Raw genomic sequence first — 18,568 nt, forward strand, 5'->3', positions numbered from 1 at the left:
GGCTCTCGGACAATAACAGTAGCTTAGGAATAGTGAGAGTATGGAGGCGCGCGTTTGATTTCTAGGCGTACGTGTGATGTCTATTTTATGTAATGTAAGGTCTCTCGTTAGGACGTGTTCTCGGTCTGAAGAGCGCGACGCGTTTCCTCGAAAAAATACATAAATTTTTCCCGCTTTAGAGGTATTATTAGAGCCGTTTACAGAATTGGGACAATATTGTATTGTCCCAATTCTGTAAACGGCGATACATAGCGATACATTCAATAATTTCGTTTTTTTATATTTTGATGGAGAGAGAGAGAAAGAGAAGTGGTTCTGTATGAAGAACTGAAACGTTGGCGCTATCTTCTGCAGCCCTTGAAGGCAGACGGCTCAGCGCTAACGGGAAGGGAGAGAAAGGGGAAAAAGAAAATACAGTGAATGGTATAAGGAAGAGAGGAGGGTGAGCGGAGGCAAATAGCGCCAACTATCTGCCTCCCAATGTTGAATGCACCCAATGTTGGGTGCATTCTAACGCTCAGACATCAACTGGCTGAGACAACGACATTACTCTAAAGCCCGCGGCCCTGTCTGTCTTAATCAATAGCAAACACGTTTAGTCTTGCATATGAATCAAATTAGCTGGAAACACACCAGCCATGCAAACTTATGCAAAGAATACGCAACTAATGCTAATCGCTCTCCCTGTCTTGCCTATACAAAGCTTGGGTGCAAACCCAAGCTTTGCTAGGGTTTGCTGAGGGGGGAGGACGAAAATTGGACAGCAGCCGCCTGGATCAAGCCCAGGTTCGACACAAACCCGCGGTCAGTGTAGCCGTCGCAATGGTTCGCGATGCGGACGTGCGGCAAAAGGCTCGGGTCCTTCGGCGACCAGGCTCCACGTCGTGGACGAGAACCCGCCAATCTTCTACATGTGGCCCACAGGCCTTGTTTCGTCGTCTGTGCCACCGTATATTCTGACCGTCGAAGCGGTGTATTTGGACGACATCCTGGTTACCGGCACCTACGACGGGGACCAGCTGCAGAACCTGCACAACGTCCTGGCACGATTGCAGGACGCCGGTCTCAAGCTCAAGCTGGAAATGTTCGTTTTCCAGTCCCCCAGTGTTGAGTACCTGGGACAGGTCATGTCCCAGGCCGGCCTGTCCCCGGCCCCCCGCAAGGTTGATGCTATAGTCAAGGTGCCAAAGCCCCACAACAAGGAGCTTAAGAGCTACCTCGGCCTCATCAAGTTCTACAGGAGTTTCCTGCCGAACCTGCCAGCACATCTACAGCCCTCAATCTTCTGCTTCGTGATGGTCAGCAGTGGGCTTGGAAGAAGGAGCAGGACGTGGGATTCCAGTGCAGCAAGGAGTTAATCACCAAGACTCCAGTGCTGGTACACTTCGATCAGGACAAGCCTATCATCCTTACAGTAGATGCGTCACCGTACGGCATGGGAGCCGTCCTGGTACACCGTGACAAGGATGGCCAGGAACGCCCTGTGTAGTTTGCTTCCCGCCGGCTTCATTCTGCAGAGCAACGTTACAGCCAGCTGGATAAGGAAGGCCTGGCCCTCATGTTCGGTGTCGAGAGCTTTCACCAGTGCCTGGGCGCAGGAAATTTGAGGCGGTCACGGACCACAAGCCGCGGCTGGGGCCGGACAAGGCTGTTCCCATGCAGGCATCACCTCGAGTGGTATGCTAGGCCTTGAGGCTTGCGGCCTACAGCTACCGGCTGGGTACCGTCCAGGAAAGAATCTGCGACCTGCTGATGCCCTGAGCCTCCTGCCCCTGCCGGAGGTGCCTGCTACTGCTCCAGAGCCTGCTGAACTGTTCATGCTGGAGCACGCGTACCCGGAGGTACTCTCCAGATCTGCAGTGTCACAGGCGACCAGCCATGACCCAGTCCTGTCCCGGGTGGTCAAGGGGATGTCCTCAGGGGAGGAGTTGGTGCAGCAGGATTACAGCCACAAGGCTGCTGAGTTGTACCTGCAGCAGGACTGCCTACTGTGGGGTTCCAGGGTGGTGATCCCACAAAGTATCCGGTCCAGGGTCCTTCAGTTGCTGCACGCGGGTCATCCTGGTGTGGAAAAGACAAAGATGGAGGCCCGGCCCCACGTTTGGTGACCTGGCCTTGATCAGGACATCGCTCACATGGTGCAGAGCTGCCAAGTCAGCCAGGAGCACCAGCGGGCCTCACGTCATGTGGAGATCACCCCGTAGCCGTTCCCACAGAGACCCTGGTCCGCTTGCATGTTGATTTTGGGAGCCCCTTCAGGGCCACTACTTCCTGGTAGTGGTAGACGCCTTTTCGAGGTGGGTGGAGGTCCTACCTATTACCGCGCCTTCAGCAGGCGCGACCGTTGCGGCGCTGCGAAAGGCCTTAGTCTGCCCAGGGTTTTCCGGACGTCATCGTGTCCGACAATGGCCCCGCTTTCGCCAGCACAGAGTACCTGGCCTGGCTGACGAAGAACGGAATCCGCCGGATGATGGTTCCGCCGTATCACCCTGCTTCAAATGGTGTAGCCGAGCAGGTGGTGCAAACAATCAAAGACAAGCATAAGAAGAGTAAGGCTGAAGATTTCCGGAAGCAGGTTTCCCGGGTACTGTTTCATTATCGGAGCACGCCCTATGATGTCACTGGACGTGCCCCCTGGGAGCTCCTGTTGGGCCGGATTGTCAAGACACCCTTGGACGTCTTGCATTGGGACCTCCGGTCCACAGCGCTCCTGAAACAGCTGAAGCTTAACCTGGCCGCAAACCGAGGGTGCCCTTCCGGGCCTTTGCCGGAGTCGGGAGCTCCGGTCTTCGCCAGACATTTCCGTCCTCGTCCACCCTGGTCTGCCGGACAGGTGCCATCTCCTGCCAGTGCCTCATCGCTGCTCTTCCGCATGCCAGACGGATACACGTGGCACCGGCACGCCGACCAAGTTCGGCCTTGTCTCGTGACCCAGTTTTCAACCTCGGGTGCCACTTCAGAAATCCAGCCCGCTGGGGGACCAACGATAAGAGCGGCCGCTGCCAGCGAAGCGTCGCCAGTTGTGCGGCGCACGTTGGGCCACTATCAAGGCCGGTCACTGCGAACCCTCTGGACGCAGCGAGACTGCCTAAGGCAGCACCCGGCGTTGCCACACCCGGATCGTCGCCACCTGTGCCCAGGCGGAGTACTCGACAGCGGAGGCCGCCTGACGGACAGAGGCGATTTTTTGTGTATGTTTGTGTGAGGAAGCAAATTGGGGGTAATGGGGTGTGACGATCATGTGACGTCACGCCGGTCATATTCTTCGTTAGCCCGTCAGGTTAAGTGGCCCGCCAAGCTCGGTGGGCAACATTGGCTCACCGCAACAAATAAGCACCAACGAGCACAGGTACTCGGAGTCAGTCATCGTTCACGACCAGCACGCTGCGTGTCGTCTCTGGGACGAAAGGTTCCTCGGCTCCCCTCTCGTTCATGAGTCCGGGGCGGATCGGGACAGCAAGTCTCTGCTCATGCTGTCGTTTTGCTTAGACTGTTTGTCCCATGTCGCATTATTACGTGATTTATAAGTATGGGAGTCGTCGGGGGTTGTACACTTAGCTCACGGTGAATCAAGCCAGACTGTTAGGGGAAATGGAAACTTTCGGCACAGTAACCTTACCGGCGCGTTGCCTTCTTTTATTTCTGACAGCATTACATTTTTCGTGGTGTGTACAGGGCTTACAAATTGAAACGCGATGCTTGGATCGCACGGTGGTCGGCGCTTTTTGCTCCACCGGAGAGCGCTAGGTGATTGCTCGGAGTCCAAATTAGAAGCAAGCTTCAGCTCGGGGGCTCCTATATAAACAGGTGGGAATGAAGAAATTGTTTTTTTTTTTCGCAACCACCGCAACAAATTTGATGAGGTTTGTTGCATTTACAAGGAACAATTAAAGTATACTGACTGTGGTAGTGAATTATTGATTTAGATTGTCAATTGTTCAATGAAAATTGGGAAAATCGCACATTTGCAGAGGATGAACTATCAGGTTTACAGCTCTGTTACTAAGCAATGACAAATTTATCCCGATTGTGTAAAGTGCATTTTATAGTACATCTGAAGCGGACAAAATTGGCATACTGTACATGGCTCTTATGTATACCACGAAAATGCGAGTAAGGCTTTTGCATGCCCTTGTGATCATTGTAACAAATTCGCGTAAGCTATAAATTAAGATACAAATTTGTCCGCTTTTAATGTTCTAACGGTTGCGGTTGGGAAAATTTCGATTTTAGCCAGAGATAAAACTTCATCTTCAGCCTATTTCGTCTCAAAGGCACTTTTATTATACACCACAATGCACCAGCTCGGTGTGCGCTCATTGGTCGCACAAAACCGCCGGCAGCCATACGTTACTGGTATCGCGTTTCGATCGCACGTTGCGTGAGATTATTAGTGCAGCTGCAATGGGCTCCGAGAACCATGAGTTTTTCCCTGGTGGCGGTAAGATGCAGCTTTTGGCGGAGGCTAACAGTGGCCCCACTTGTTGCCTTGTGACCTCGCTATTTAAATTCATGTAACATTACAGTTCACTGTTGCGTCAACGTTACTTGAGTTGCATTTTGAACATTTTAGTTGGTTGAAATTAGTCCTAGTGTTATAATACTAGAGTATTAGTATGTCTCTATACTGTCAGCCTCTGAGCATGGTGTGATTTTTTGAAGCATGGAAACAGTGTTTTAAGTCAAGTAAAAATATATTTTATATCCAACATATAACAACAATTCAGTGTAGACTACAGTATACAATGTTAATGTTTTGTGCTATCTAGGTCACAAACACCGATCAGCAGTTGGAATTCACAAGCTAGCTCCTTGAATGTGTTGGGCACTAACTTGCTCTTCACTTGTATAGGTCAACGTAACTCTAATGAAAATGTTGACTGGGGGTGAGTAGCTGGGTATAATAAAGGCAAATCCGTAGAAAATAAACTGTTAGCTTGACCACAATTCTGTAATCATTTATAGATTCTGGAACCCCACTTTGGGGAACAAATTGACCGTGCACCCGAGGATGACATTCAGGATTTAGCTCGAGTGACGGTGCTGTCAAGGCAACCATTGGAAACCCAGGCTTCATCTGCATTGGTGATAAGCTGAACTGCATGTGCAACAAAAGTAGTTTTGCTGGGAGCCTTGATCCTACCTGTTCTTGGCTTCTATTCCATTTGGAGCAGTTTCAGTGTCGGGGGATGTTGTAAGGAGAGGTTGCATGGCAGTTTCCGCATTTATAATTTTAAATGCTGCCTTTGCATAATCCTAAAAAGAAGTCGAACATTGTTGCTATCGTTCAATGAAGCTTACTTTTAATCAGTGTAAAACTTTCAAAAGTTATTTTAGCTAAACCTTCAGACTTATGTCGACTAAAGGTCTGATTTTACTGCATGTACATCTCTAGTTTCTATTTCATTTATTGAGCTCAATTGGCATCACACCTCCTTAATCAATATGCATCGAAGTGTTGGGCCAGGTTATGTTCATGATATAAACTAGAATGACTTGTCCCTTATTTAGAGGAAGGAAGAGGGCAGTGAAAGTGAGACTCCAGTGGCTGCTTCTTTGGGAGCTGGTAGCTGCACAGGCTAGGACTGCTTTGATCTGTAAGTGGCCGCCACTGGTGGGCGGGTTGGTTGTTTAGGGCGGGAGGAATGATACATTCTCTGCGGTGGGGACTGTAACAGTTTTGTTGGAGGCAGAGACCTGCACTATTCTGCAATAGTGTCGGCGTTCTTGGATGTGTTCACCCTGCTATGTACGACTGAGCTTAGTGATGCATATAGCTTCAGTGAATGCATGCTGGGACTCGTGCAATATGACATGGCTGGTGGCTCCATCTGTAGCGAATTACTACATGTACTGCAGTGACATCATTGTGTGAAAATTCTTGTGTTCTCATAAAAAATTTTTATACATTTACATTATGAATTGAGCGAGCTGTCGCAGACAATAAGGGGTTTATCAGTCTTGAACCACCTTTCCTTTTAGTATAGTGGCATGAACAGAGGCATCGGAGCCAGCTGTGGAAGAAGAGCACGACGACGAACGCGCGAGCGATGGCGCGAGTGCGTCTCTGTGACCGCGTAACGTGAGCAATCAGGCACGAAGTAGGCGCATCTTTAGTAAGCCTCAGCCGTAAAATCTGTACGCTACACTATAAAAAAATAGAAACGCCGGACTGGATGCCTTTATTGGACGCTTGCACATGCTTGCCCGACTTGTGAATGTGTTTTCAGTCATCGTAAAGTTCTGTAGCTTTGTTTTGTCTTGTTTTGCTGAATAATCTGCTCTCATTGAATAATGAAAAAAAAGCTACCATGGCATCAGGGAAGCGTGCTCGTCTCGAATCGCACAGGCCTGAGTTCGATCACCCCCCCGTCCCCCAACCAAAAGTTAACAAATTTTCTTTTTAAAGCCACAATATAACAATGTTTACCGCAACTTTCCTGAGAAATGTAACGTCAATTCGAGCATTTGAAGACCTGTTTTTACTCTTTGCTACGTCGACCAATTTTCGTCGCAGCACAGTTTCACCAAGGTGCCTGAAAGGTCACCGCAAAGGCACCGCCAATATAGACGACAGAGGCTTTTGCCTTAAAACATTTTACAGCAGCAACTTTCATGCGATCCATTCAAAACGGGCATCAAGCGCAGGGCTTCTTTGGAGGTGAAAAGGGGCGGATGTTTTCACCGAAAGGGGAGGAGCCTGTCACTTGTTATCACAACCAAGTAAATGACGGGGCAGGCAGCATGCAATGGTGATTGAAGACTCTAAAATGACTATGTCGCAGAAAGATGTCATCATCATCACCATCATCAGCCTATATTTTTGTCCACTGCAGTACGAAGGCCTCGCCCTGCGATCTCCAATTACCCCTGTCTTGCGCTAGCGTATTCCAACTTGCGCCTGCAAATTTCCGAACTTCATCACCCCATATGGTTTTCTGCCGACCTCGACTGCGCTTCCCCCCTCTTGGTATCCATTCTGTAACTCTAATGGTTCATCGGTTATCCGTCCCACGCATTACATGGCCTGCCCAGCTCCATTTATTCCGCCTAATGTCAACTAGAATATCGGCTATCCTCGTTTGTTCTCTGATCCACACCGCTCTCTTCCTGTCGCTTAACGCTAGGTCTAACATTTTTGTTCACTCGCTGTATGTGCCACCCTTAATTTGTTCTCGAGCCTGTGAAGGAGTACGTTCATCTAGGTCAATTTCTCACAGGGGACCCTGATCATGGGAAGGAAATTTACAGAAGAATAAAATTGGGTTGGAGTGCATACGGCAGCCATTACCAGATCCTGACTAGGAGCTTACGACTGTCGTTGAAAAGAAAAGTGTACAATCATTGCATTCTACCAGTGCTTACATATGGGGTAGAAACTTGGAGGTTAACAAAGAAGCTCGGGAAAGATGCCATATTTTCCATTAAAACTGGGTGTTTCTTATTTGCAGGGGCACCAATGTCTTCTTGCGCATATTGGCTGCATATTGAACTGAAATTTCGGCCAAACGGCCCTATTCTTAGTCTACGGTTTCCAATACGTTGAGTCCACCACATTGATTTTCAGTGACGTGGATATTCGGCTTTTTCACGTCCAGAAGCATGCTTCACTAAGCGCGCGTTTTGAACTGGTCGCACTATTAAACATTCGTACAAATTTTCTTGCGATAACACACTTGCATAGTGTACCAAGAACCTTGCAAATTAGTGTTCATTGTGACGGCACTGCAAAAAGGACAGTGAGACAGAGGAAAGTAGATTCAGGAACAAGCAGCTAGTTGTTTCAATTAACGCACGCTTCTCGAAGAACGTAAACTTTATTATCAAATCGATAAGATTTGAGTCCGGCGTATTTTTAGTGGGTCTGGGCACCCGCCACGGACGCGGTTCCGAGACCTTGTCTCGAAGCGGGTTCCTCGGCTCGCTGGACGGCCAAGAGCTGTACTGTCAGGTTCGAGCTGAGCAGTGCGGTCTTCCAACGCGAGTGGAGGCTGGCGGTGGAAGAGACGGAGGTGTCGGCACTGCCCGAATTGTTTGTTATGTCCTGACATTCCCATAACATGTGATTAAGTGTGGCAACCTGGCCACAAGATGTGCATATGTTTGTAGCGTACATGTCTGGATACATGGCGTTTCTCAAAAGCTCTTCAAATTATGATGCAGCCGTAAAGCCTTTTAGAGCGATAGCTCTACTACTCCAGGTAAAAATCCAGAAAATGCCTGGTTCCGTAAATCTGATCTGCAAGCTCAGCCAAGGTCAAACTTGGACTTAGCCTGCTACTACCGGCGGCTGCTGCGTACGCCGCGTGGGCGCCCATATCTTCAAAGCGATCTGCGATCTGGACAAAGTGCGCCGAGTGCTGGTAGCTTCGTATGCGCTGTGTTTTCGACGCTTAGTTGGCGTTGAAGCGAGACGCAGCCGGAAGGTCAATTCGCTCGCCGCTGCTGCCCCGCCGAGCAGCTTCTGTGTGTTGTCGTGTGGTGCGGTAGTTGCTGACGGCGCCGAGCAGCGTCTGTGTCCTTTCCCAAAGCAAGCAAAACCGTGCTATCGCTTGACAATCTTAGCTTAATCGCATGCAGCCACGGCAATTTTTTTTCCGTTGTGCGACACCTCCGCTGATGAAAAGAAACGTTGTTCACAAATCTCCACGTATGACATGGTGTGAACGAGCGTTGTAGGACAACTGAAGGCCTCGCTTCTCTCTCAGTCTTACATTAATGGCATTGCCCTTCGCTGCCTTTATATGCGCAAGAACAAATGAAAACAAAAAAACACATCCTTGGCGTCTGTCCATGTAAGCGACGCATTACCCGTGATGGAGGCGCTTGTCATGGCCTAGCGCTGCTGAGCTCGAGGCCGCGGCTTCGATTCCTGCGGCGGTGCCCGCACTTCTGTGCGGGCTCAATGCAAAAAATGTTCCTGCGCTTGGATTTGACCAGAAATGCAAAAACCCCGCTGGTATAAATTCTATACTTAGCTTGCCCTACGCCAGCACACCACGCACAGCTATGCCTACTACATGAATCCTAATTTATCCGAAGATGCCTGATAGAAGTTGTGTCGCGTTCATGTAAGTACAGCAGTCGCCAAAAAGGCCAATGACCTAAAAAAGTTGTCGCAGTTTCACCTGAAAGGCGAAGCATCAATTGCGATAGCAAATTTGAAGAGAGCTATACGGAGTAATGATAGCAGCTTTATCAGCTGTATAAACTTGGACATGCAGCAGCACCGGCAACACGCAGAACTGTTGTCGACGCCGCCGGCGTTTTGCCCGCGTTCGCTCTAAATGCGTGCGGCGTTGGTGACTGTTGCCGGAGCCTCTGATATAAATAGGCACTTGGTGCCGCAGCTAAACGTCGCCTTCCTTCCCTGCCCCTCCCCCCCCCCTCCCCCATAACCTTTCGCGCGTCGGAAGAAGGTACGTTTACTCTACATATATGGTGATTGTAGAGGAGGAAAGAGACGCCTACTTCTGCAGCCCTTAAGGGAGCACAGCGCAGAACGCGCGTTTGTTCTCCGCCGTGCGTTCACTCCCCGTGAAAGCGCGCGTCCGTCGCGCCCTTTCACTCGCACATACAGCGTTCGGCGGCGCGCGGCGACGATTTCATCTCCATTGACGTCATACGGAACCTCACGGCGACGGCGACGGCGACGCCGATGGCAGAAATCTGCTTTTGAGTGTCCATATAATTGCTATCGCAATAAAACATTCGCTTACTGATATCACAAGAATCGTCATTGAAGCAACAAGTACAGCAGCACTGGCAGCTGCCTACGGTCGCATGCGATTGCTTTGAAAAATACTTAGAAAGAGGTAACAGTTTCGTAGAGACGTGTCATAAAAGCACGTGTTCGGGCTGACGCACTTGTTTTAGGGGCGAAGCTCTTTACGGTCGAGCCTTGTCCCTCGTCGCGTCATCGTAGCCACGCTAGTACTCGCCGCTTCCGCTAGAGGCGCAGCTGTGCTCTCTTTCTTAAAATCCCTATATAAGAAAAGTACCGCCATCCTTTGATCAACGCCGCTTCTCTCTCTCCTGTATCTCCGATTGGACGATGATAACTCGCGCTTTTCACTTCTTTATATTATGTATTTTTCCACCTCCGAGCCATGTTGAAAGTTCTCTGTGCAACCGAAGTCGCCGGCGGCGGCGGCGGCACGCGCCCGGCCTGAAAGCTTCAACGTAGACTTTCTAGGTGCGCCACCGTCGACTTGGCTTTCGCAAGCAAAAAGTAAAGAAAGAAGCAAGAGCTTTAGGAGAGCAGGGGGTGAAGGAAATAGTAGAGGGCGGTATTTTTCTTATATAGGGACTTTACTCTTTCACTTTCTCGTTCCCGACGCGCGCTCTCTCGTCCGTAGCTAGGGGCGCTGCGGTGCACAAGGGCTATATAAGCGCTTTATATACTGTACACATGTACAGTATATATATATATATATATATATATATATATATATATATATTGCGAGACAGCTGTTAAACCTCGACGGTTTATTATGCAGGGCGCGCGCTGAAGCGAATGACGCTGGCCATGATGATGAGTATATACAGATGAAGAAGATGAAGGGGTAAAATAATGCTCACACAATTAGCCCCGCGCATGGAAGCGGCCAACCTGGCCGCTGTCTATGGCGGCGAACGCCGTATGAAAGGCTTTAAGCGTGAAACATGCACAATCTCTGTGGTACGGCAGCGGCCGTCCAAAGGCGTAACAACGGGCGCGACACGATAGTTAACTGGCGAAGTCTGTTCCTGAACTGTGCAAGGCCCGACAAAACGGGACTGAAATTTCTCGCATAAACCAGGAACGCGAACTGGAGTCCACAGCAACACTTCGTCTCCAGGCTGGAAGGAAACGACACGGTGGGACGCATCATAGCGAGTTTTGCGGTCTTGTTGACTGGCGTCGGTGTTGAGGCGGGCGTGTTGGCGACACTCGGTAATTCGCAAAACAAATTGCTCACACGTTGATGTGGACGAGGGCACGGGGACGTCAAAGAAAGAGACGTCGAGGACAGTGATTGGTTGACGACCATACACAAGGAAAAAGGGCGAGTACCCCGTTGTGCGTTGGACGGCCGTGTTGTAAGCGAAGGTGACGAATGGTAGAATAACATCCCAATTGGTGTGATCAGGGTTGATGTACATTGAAATCATGTCGGACAGCGTACGATGAAAGCGCTCTGTGAGGCCATTAGTTTGAGGGTGGTAGCTGGAAGTCGTTTTATGGATGGTATTGGACGCACGGAGAACATCGTCGAGAAGTTTAGACAGAAAGGTCCTGCCGCGGTCACTCAAAAGGATATGTGGGGCTCCGTGTCGTAAAAAGATGGCTTCCAAGAAAAAGGAGGCAACCTCCGCTGCAGAACCGGAAGGTAGTGCGGCTGTTTCAGCGTACCGTGTCAAGTGGTCTACAGTTGTGACAATCCATCGTTTACCGCCAGCCGATAAGCGTAGTGGTCCATACAAGTCAATACCAACTACAGCGAAAGGAGCTTCAGGACACGGGACAGGTTGTAGAAGTCCAGCCGGAGGTGAGGTCAGTCGTATGCGGTGTTGGCAGATCGAACAGGAAGCCACGTATTTTGCTACGCTTGTTGCAAGTCCAGACCAAGAGAAGCGGCTGCGAATTCGCTCATAGGGAAGTTGCATGCGTGCATCAAGCTTTTTCTTGGCTACCTCAGAGCGGACGTTGGGGGCGCCGAAAATTTGCCGAAGCTGGTGTCTGAAAGCCGCCCAGTCAGCGAAGGAGCGCTCATGGTTAAGAAACCAAGCCTTGGCAACGTCAGTGAGGTAGAATGCGACGCTCCGAAGCTTGTGAGAATCATCCCACCGGTTAGACTCACTCAGTCGGTCATAATTGTCCAGCCAGTCGTCAACGTCCTCACTAGGAAGGCCAGCGAACATGGTGGGATCACGCTGCCGCGTGCTGACGGTCCATGAAGGAACGGCCGGTGGGGCAGAGACGGTGACGCTGGGGGCTCCTGGTGGATCTTCTTGGGGCATGGTGGCGGAAAGGCGGGGCAAGCGGCGACCGGAACGAAGCTCCAGAGAAACTCGAAGTCGGAGAGGACCAAGGGATCGAGAGCACTCTCCACCACTTGCGAGACAGCTGTTAAACCTCGATGGTTTATTATGCAGGGCGCGCGCTGAAGCGAATGACGCTGGCCATGATGATGAGTATATACAGATGAAGAAGATGAAGGGGTAATATAATGCTCACAATATATATATATATATATATATATATATATATTGACACGTATACATGTTTATCTTTCACCGGTGGCCGCTTTCCATCGGCTAACAAATGTTAAACGTTATCGCTCGGCGCAGGACGCACCCGTATCAGAAGTCTCTAGAACGTTATCGATGCTTCCTTCCGTTGCCTGTTTTCACCGACACTTATGTTGTCTGATTGTATGACCGACGCGAATTGTCTAGAACTTTCTGGAAGACACGTAGGCACCAGGAAATAATCTGGAACATTCGATGACTCATGTATAAAAGCCGACGCGTTTCGCCGCTGAGCAGATTTTGACGATCCCCAACTGTGTTCGCCGCTTTCATTGTGCTTCGAGCGTAGCTTGCTTTTGTGGGCACAGGTTCGCCCAATAAAGAATAAGTTTCGTCATACACAGTTTTACGACTGTTCAGTTCAGCGGCACTACTACGTGACATCTGGTGGAGGTGCTTTTATGTCCTTGTACCGGACTCCCCCGTCCAGCCGTGAGCCAAGCCCAAAACGTCCAGAAGACGTCGACGCCTACCCCGACCAGCGAGCTAGCCGTAGGCTATTGAACCTGCCACCGGAGTACGAACCCCTACTCGGGTAGAGGTTCGTGTTCCGATCCAAGAGGACAAAGACCAAGAGGACAAAAGTCACGACCTCGGCAGCAGCTACTATGACAGCCCCTGCACCAACATCTGCAATCGTGATGCAACAAGCCAGGGATCCGCCGACTTTCCGCGGTTCGCCATGTGAAGACCCCGAAAGCTGGCTGGAGGCATACGACCGGGTCGCTACGTTGAACAAGTGGGACTGCGACGACAAGCTGTGCCAAGTTTATTTCTCGCTTGAAGACGGCGCCAGAACCTGGTTCGAGAATAGGGAGCGTGTACTAACAACCTGGGACCTCTTCCAATCCGCATTCCTGGACACCTTCACGAGCGTCGTCCGTAAAGAAAGAGCTGCAGCCTTGCTGGAAAACCGTGTACAGGTCCCGAATGAGAGCATCGGCATGTACACTGAAGAAATGACTCGATTATTCCGGCACGCAGACCCCGCTATGCCAAAAGACAAGAAAGTTCGCTTGCTCATGCGGGGAGTTAAGCAGGAGCTATTCGCCGGACTGGTGCGGAATCCACCAACGACAGTCCAAGACTTTCTCTCGGAGGCAACGACGATCGAGAAAGCACTGGACATGCGCAACCGGCAATACAATCGCCGTTCGACGCCACAGTACGCCGAAGTCCAAGGACTCTCCGACGACCTACGAGACACCATCAGGGCGATAGTACGCGAAGAGCTGCAGAAGTTGCTACCGTCGTCGCAGACTCATCGCCGATCTCGTGCGGGAGGAAATCCAGCAATCGCTAGGCCTTCCCGAATCGCCGCAACCCCAGCCGGAAGCGATGACCTACGCCGCCGTCACCCGTCGTCAAGGCCTCCCTCCGCGCTCCCGCCAGGGCCCCGTAACGCCGCAGTTCCGTCGTCCACCGCCGCCGCCGCCAGCACGCCCGTCGCCCAGCACAGTTACCCAAGGAAGACGGACATTTGGCGCGCCCCTGACCACCGCCCGCTCTGCTATCACTGCGGGGAAGAAGGCCATGTCTACCACCGACGCCCATACCGCGAGATGGGCCTACGAGGGTTTGCCGTCGACGCGCCGCGTCCAGTGCGAGGTGAACGACCGCGCGACATCGCTGACTACCTCGTCGGAGCCCAGTGGCAAACACGACGATCTCGCCGTCACCAGGCCGCTACATCTCGCCGCATCGCCGTCAGTACACCGGTCTCACCCGGGGCCGATCTGCTGCAGCCCTTACCCGGGAAACTAAAAGCAGCAACCGATGGAGGTGCGGTTGCTGTACGACGCAATTCCGAAGATCCTCCGCCGCCGACGAAGAAGATTCGCGAATCCTCACGACGAATTATCAGCACGCCGCCTGGCAAAAGCCTTGACAACAACACTTCGCCGCCGAAATAAGACCTGCCAACGCGACCTAGCAGCAGCGGAGCAAGCCGACGCAGCCGTGATCCGACGCCACCACCTAACCGCAACGCCAGACGACGGTCTACCGACTTAGACATGCTAATCGATGGTCATAACGTCATGGCTCTCGTCGACACTGGAGCCGACTATTCCGTCTTCAGTGGCGCGTTCGCCGCCAAGTTAAAGAAGGTGAAGACGGCCTGGCAAGGACCCGATATCCGGACAGCCGGAGGCCACCTAATAACGCCGGCTGGAGTCTGCACAGCGCGAGTCACGGTAAACAACCGCACTTACCCGGCGAGCTTCGTAATCCTCCAGTACTGCTCCAGGGATGTCATCCTAGGCATGGACTTTCTAAACCAACACGGCGCAGTCATCGACTTAAGGTCCAAGTCGATAACGCTTTCAACGTACAACGCGATACCACCGGATACAAACATCAGTTACCATGCCTTGAATGTGCTAGAAAACCAAGTCACTGTTCCGCCTCGCTCCAGCGTAATGATTTTTGTCCGTACCGAAGTGCCTGCAGACATGGAGGGCGTCATCGAGGGCGATCATCACTTACTGCTCGACCATGAAATTCGCGTCGCTAGAGGCATAGCTGAGCTACGTGAAGGGAAAGCAATGCTCACGAACTTCAGCCACGAATACAAGCACATTAACAAAGGCACCACGGTCACCTACATCGATGAAATAGTACAAGCCAGCAGTGCTTTCGCCTTCACGGATTCTAGTGCACCTGCAACGACGACTGTAATACCTGAACCAACTTTCGACGTCAATCAGAACCTTCCCAGGCATAAGAAATGATAGCTAAAAGCTCTGCTCCTGCAATACAAGGACTGCTTCTTGTCGTCGTCCAAAGTTCGACAAACCCCTGTCGCCAAGCACCACATCATATCCTACGAATACGTCCGCCCACTCCGTCAGAATCCGTACCGAGTTTCGGCGCGCGAACGCGAATCCATCAGGCAACAAGTCGACGAAATGCTACGCGACAACATCATCTAGCCGTCCAAGAGTCCGTGGGCATCCCTCGTGGTGTTAGTGAAGAAGAAGGATGGAACCCTACGTTTCTGTGTCGATTATCGTCGCCTCAACAAAATTACGAAGAAGGACGTATACCCTCTCCCACGGATTGACGACGCCTTGGATAGACTTTACAGCGCAAAATATTTTTCGTCGATGGACCTCAAAACCGGCTACTGGCAAATCGAAGTCGACGAGAGGGACCGGGAGAAGACTGCCTTTATAACACCAGACGGACTGTTCGAGTTCAAGGTCATGCCGTTTGGTCTTTGCTCGGCACCTGCGACTTTCCAACGCGTCATGGATACCGTACTGGCAGGCTTGAAGTGGCAGACTTGCCTCGTCTACTTGGACGACGTCGTTGTCTTTGCCTCGAGTTTCGAAGAACACCTCCGGCGCCTTACAACAGTCCTTCAAGCAATAAAGGCCTGCGAACTAACGTTGAAGCCAGAAAAGTGCCGTTTCGCATATGAGGAGCTTTTGTTTTTGGGCCACGTAATCAACAAGTCTGGAGTACGCCCTGACCCCCAGAAAACTGCGGCCATCACTGACTTTCCTCCGCCTGCCGACAAGAAGGCAGTGCGTAGGTTTCTTGGACTGTGCGCCTATTACAGGTGCTTCATCAAGGACTTTTCACGGATCGCCGAGCCACTTACGTTCCTCACGAAGGCAGACGTGGAATTCAAGTGGGAGACGCCGCAAGTCGAAGCATTTGAAGAACTGAAGCGACGCCTGCAATCGCCGCCAATACTTGCGCATTTCGATGAAAACGCCGATACCGAAGTCCACACCGACGCAAGCAGCGTAGGACTCGGCGCCGTGCTTGTGCAGAAGACTGACGAGCTAGAAAGGGCTGTAAGTTACGCTAGCCGCTCGCTGTCGAAGGCGGAAGTAAATTATTCCACAACAGAAAAGGAGGGCCTCGCCATCGTCTGGGCTACAACAGTTTTGCCCCTACCTCTATGGCAGGCCCTTCAAAGTTGTGAGCGACCACCATGCCTTGTGTTGGCTACCTAACTTGAAGGATCCTTCAGGTCGCCTCGCACGATGGAGTCTAGACACTTCAGGCATTCGACATCACCGTCGTTTACAAGTCTGGGAGAAAGCACTCTGACGCCGACTGCTTTTCTCGCGCCCCCGTCAAACCCCCGCTACAGGACCCCCAAGATGACGACAGCTTTCTTGGGACCCATCAGTGCCGACGAATTCGCCGAACAACAGCGAGCCGACCCGGAACTAAGGGGCCTTGTAGACTACCTGGAAGGCAAGACCGTCATTGTGCCGAAGGTGTTCAGGCGAGGATTGGCGTCGTTTTTCTTGCAAAACGACATTCTCCTAAAGAAGAACTTATCGCCTCTCCGAGCCAACTACCTCCTCATGGTACCCTCAGCCCTGCGTCCAGAGGTTCTGCAAGCTCTCCATGACGACCCAACGGCTGGACACCTTGGTTTTTCCCGCACGCTCGCGAGGATACAAGAAAAATACTACTGGCCTCGCCTCTCTGCCGACGTCGCCGTTACGTAAGGACATCCCGAGACTGTCGGCGACCCAAAACACCGCCGACAAGGCCAGCCGGACTTCGACAGCCGATCGAGCCACCTCGTCGACCGTTCCAGCAGATCGGGATGGACTTACTGGGGCCTTTTCCGACGTCGACGTCCAGGAATAAATGGATTGTCGTAGCTACAGACTACCTCACCCGCTACGCCGAAACAAAAGCGTTGCCCAAAGGCAGTGCCACCGAGGTAGCCCGATTCTTCGCTGAGAACATGCTCTTGCGTCACGGTGCCCCAAAAGTCATCACTGACAGAGGTACAGCCTTTACGGCAGACCTAACTCAAGCCATCCTGCGATACAGCTAGACAAGCCATCGGCGGACCACCGCCTACCACCCGCAGACGAATGGCCTCACCGAGCGCCTAAATAAGACCATCGCCGACATGTTGGCAATGTACGTCGACGTCGAACACAAGACGTGGGATGCCATCCTTCCTTACGTGACCTTCGCATACAACACGGCCGTGCAAGAAACGACGCACATGGCGCCGTTCCACCTGGTCTACGGTAGGAACCCGGCAACGACGCTTGACGCCATGCTATCGGACGTCACCGACGAAGAAAATCTCGACGTTGCCACCTATTTGCAGCGTGCCGAAGAAGGTCGACAGCTCGCCCGCCTGCGCATCAAGAACCAGCAGAGGACCGACAGCCGACACTACAATCTTCGGCAACGCTACGTCGAGTACTAGCCCGGCGACCGTGTTTGGGTCTGGACTCCGATACGCCGGCGAGGACTTAGCGAGAAACTGTTACGACGGCGGTAACGACGCTATTTCGGACCCTACAAGATTATTCGACGGATTGGCGCACTGGACTATGAGGTCGTTTCAGACGGCATTTCCCAATCACAGCGGCGCCTCGCACGACCCGAAGTCATGCACGTGGTGCTTCTTAAGCCTTTCTACGCCCGCTGACGAACTTAGGTATTTTGTTACTTTGTTGTTTTTTTTTTCTTTATTGCGCGTCGTTTTGTTTTCGCTTTGGCATTTGTTTGTAGCATCGGGACGATGCTTTTTAAGGGGTGGGTATTGACACGTATACAACTTTATCTTTCACCGGTGGCCGCTTTCCATCGGCTAACAAATGTTAAACGTTATCGCTCGGCGCAGGACGCGCCTGTATCGGAAGTTTCTAGAACGTTATCGATGCTAATTTCCGTTGCCTGTTTTCCCGACGCTCATGTTATCTGATTGTATGACCGACTTGAATTGTCTAGAACTTTCTGGAAGACACGCGGGCACCAGGGAATAATCTGGAACATTCGATGACTCATGTATAAAAGCCGACGCGTTTCGCCGCTGAGCAGATTTTGACGATCACCGACTGTGTTCGCCGCTTTCGTTATGCTTCGAACGTAGCTTGCTTTTGTGGGCACATGTTCGCCCAATAAAGGATAAGTTTCGTCATACAAAGTTTTACGACTGTTTACTTCGGCGTCACTACTACGTGACAATATATGAAGTTTGTATAGTATATGGACACCACGCTACGGCTACCGGTTTCACTTCCGGTTCCGGAAGGCGGAACCGGAAGCCAGCTTCCGGAAAACGTTTCCGGCGTTTTGCCTGAATGATCCCCGGGGCCGGTGCTTCGCCCACTCATCATCATTCACTTCGTGGATATGCGGTGTTTTTTGTTTTTTTTTTTTGGGGGGGGGGAGGGTAAGTGACGGAGATGCAAACAATTCAATGCCAAGTTTAGTGCGTATCTCTGCATTACGCATGTTTTCCGTAAAATTTAATCGATAAAGGAGCCATCATTTA

The 18,568-nt window shown here is 51.4% G+C and overlaps 2 protein-coding genes across 2 annotated transcripts; both read left to right on the forward strand.

Annotated features, from left to right (window-relative positions):
* Positions 1-911: 911 nt before the first annotated feature.
* Positions 912-2,108, forward strand: LOC119432461 (uncharacterized). Its single transcript, XM_037699624.1, has 2 exons — positions 912-1,298; positions 1,710-2,108. Exons 1-2 carry the CDS (start codon positions 912-914, stop codon positions 2,106-2,108), a joined length of 786 nt encoding a protein of 261 aa, XP_037555552.1.
* Positions 2,109-2,470: 362 nt separating this feature from the next.
* Positions 2,471-3,205, forward strand: LOC119432462 (uncharacterized). The gene has a single exon (XM_037699625.1). The coding sequence runs from the start codon at positions 2,471-2,473 to the stop codon at positions 3,203-3,205; it is 735 nt and encodes a 244-aa protein (XP_037555553.1).
* Positions 3,206-18,568: the final 15,363 nt, after the last annotated feature.

The sequence above is a fragment of the Dermacentor silvarum genome, chromosome 11 (assembly GCF_013339745.2).
Source record: "Dermacentor silvarum isolate Dsil-2018 chromosome 11, BIME_Dsil_1.4, whole genome shotgun sequence".
Taxonomy (NCBI): Eukaryota; Metazoa; Arthropoda; class Arachnida; order Ixodida; family Ixodidae; genus Dermacentor; species Dermacentor silvarum.

Bases quoted from the DNA above. Each gene is read 5' to 3' on its own strand.
- LOC119432461 (XM_037699624.1), top strand. From the start codon at position 912: ATGTGGCCCACAGGCCTTGTTTCGTCGTCTGTGCCACCGTATATTCTG. The intron at 1,299-1,709 runs GTCAGCAGTGGG...TGCGGCCTACAG, and splicing joins CAATCTTCTGCTTCGTGATG to CTACCGGCTGGGTACCGTCC.
- LOC119432462 (XM_037699625.1), top strand. From the start codon at position 2,471: ATGGTTCCGCCGTATCACCCTGCTTCAAATGGTGTAGCCGAGCAGGTG.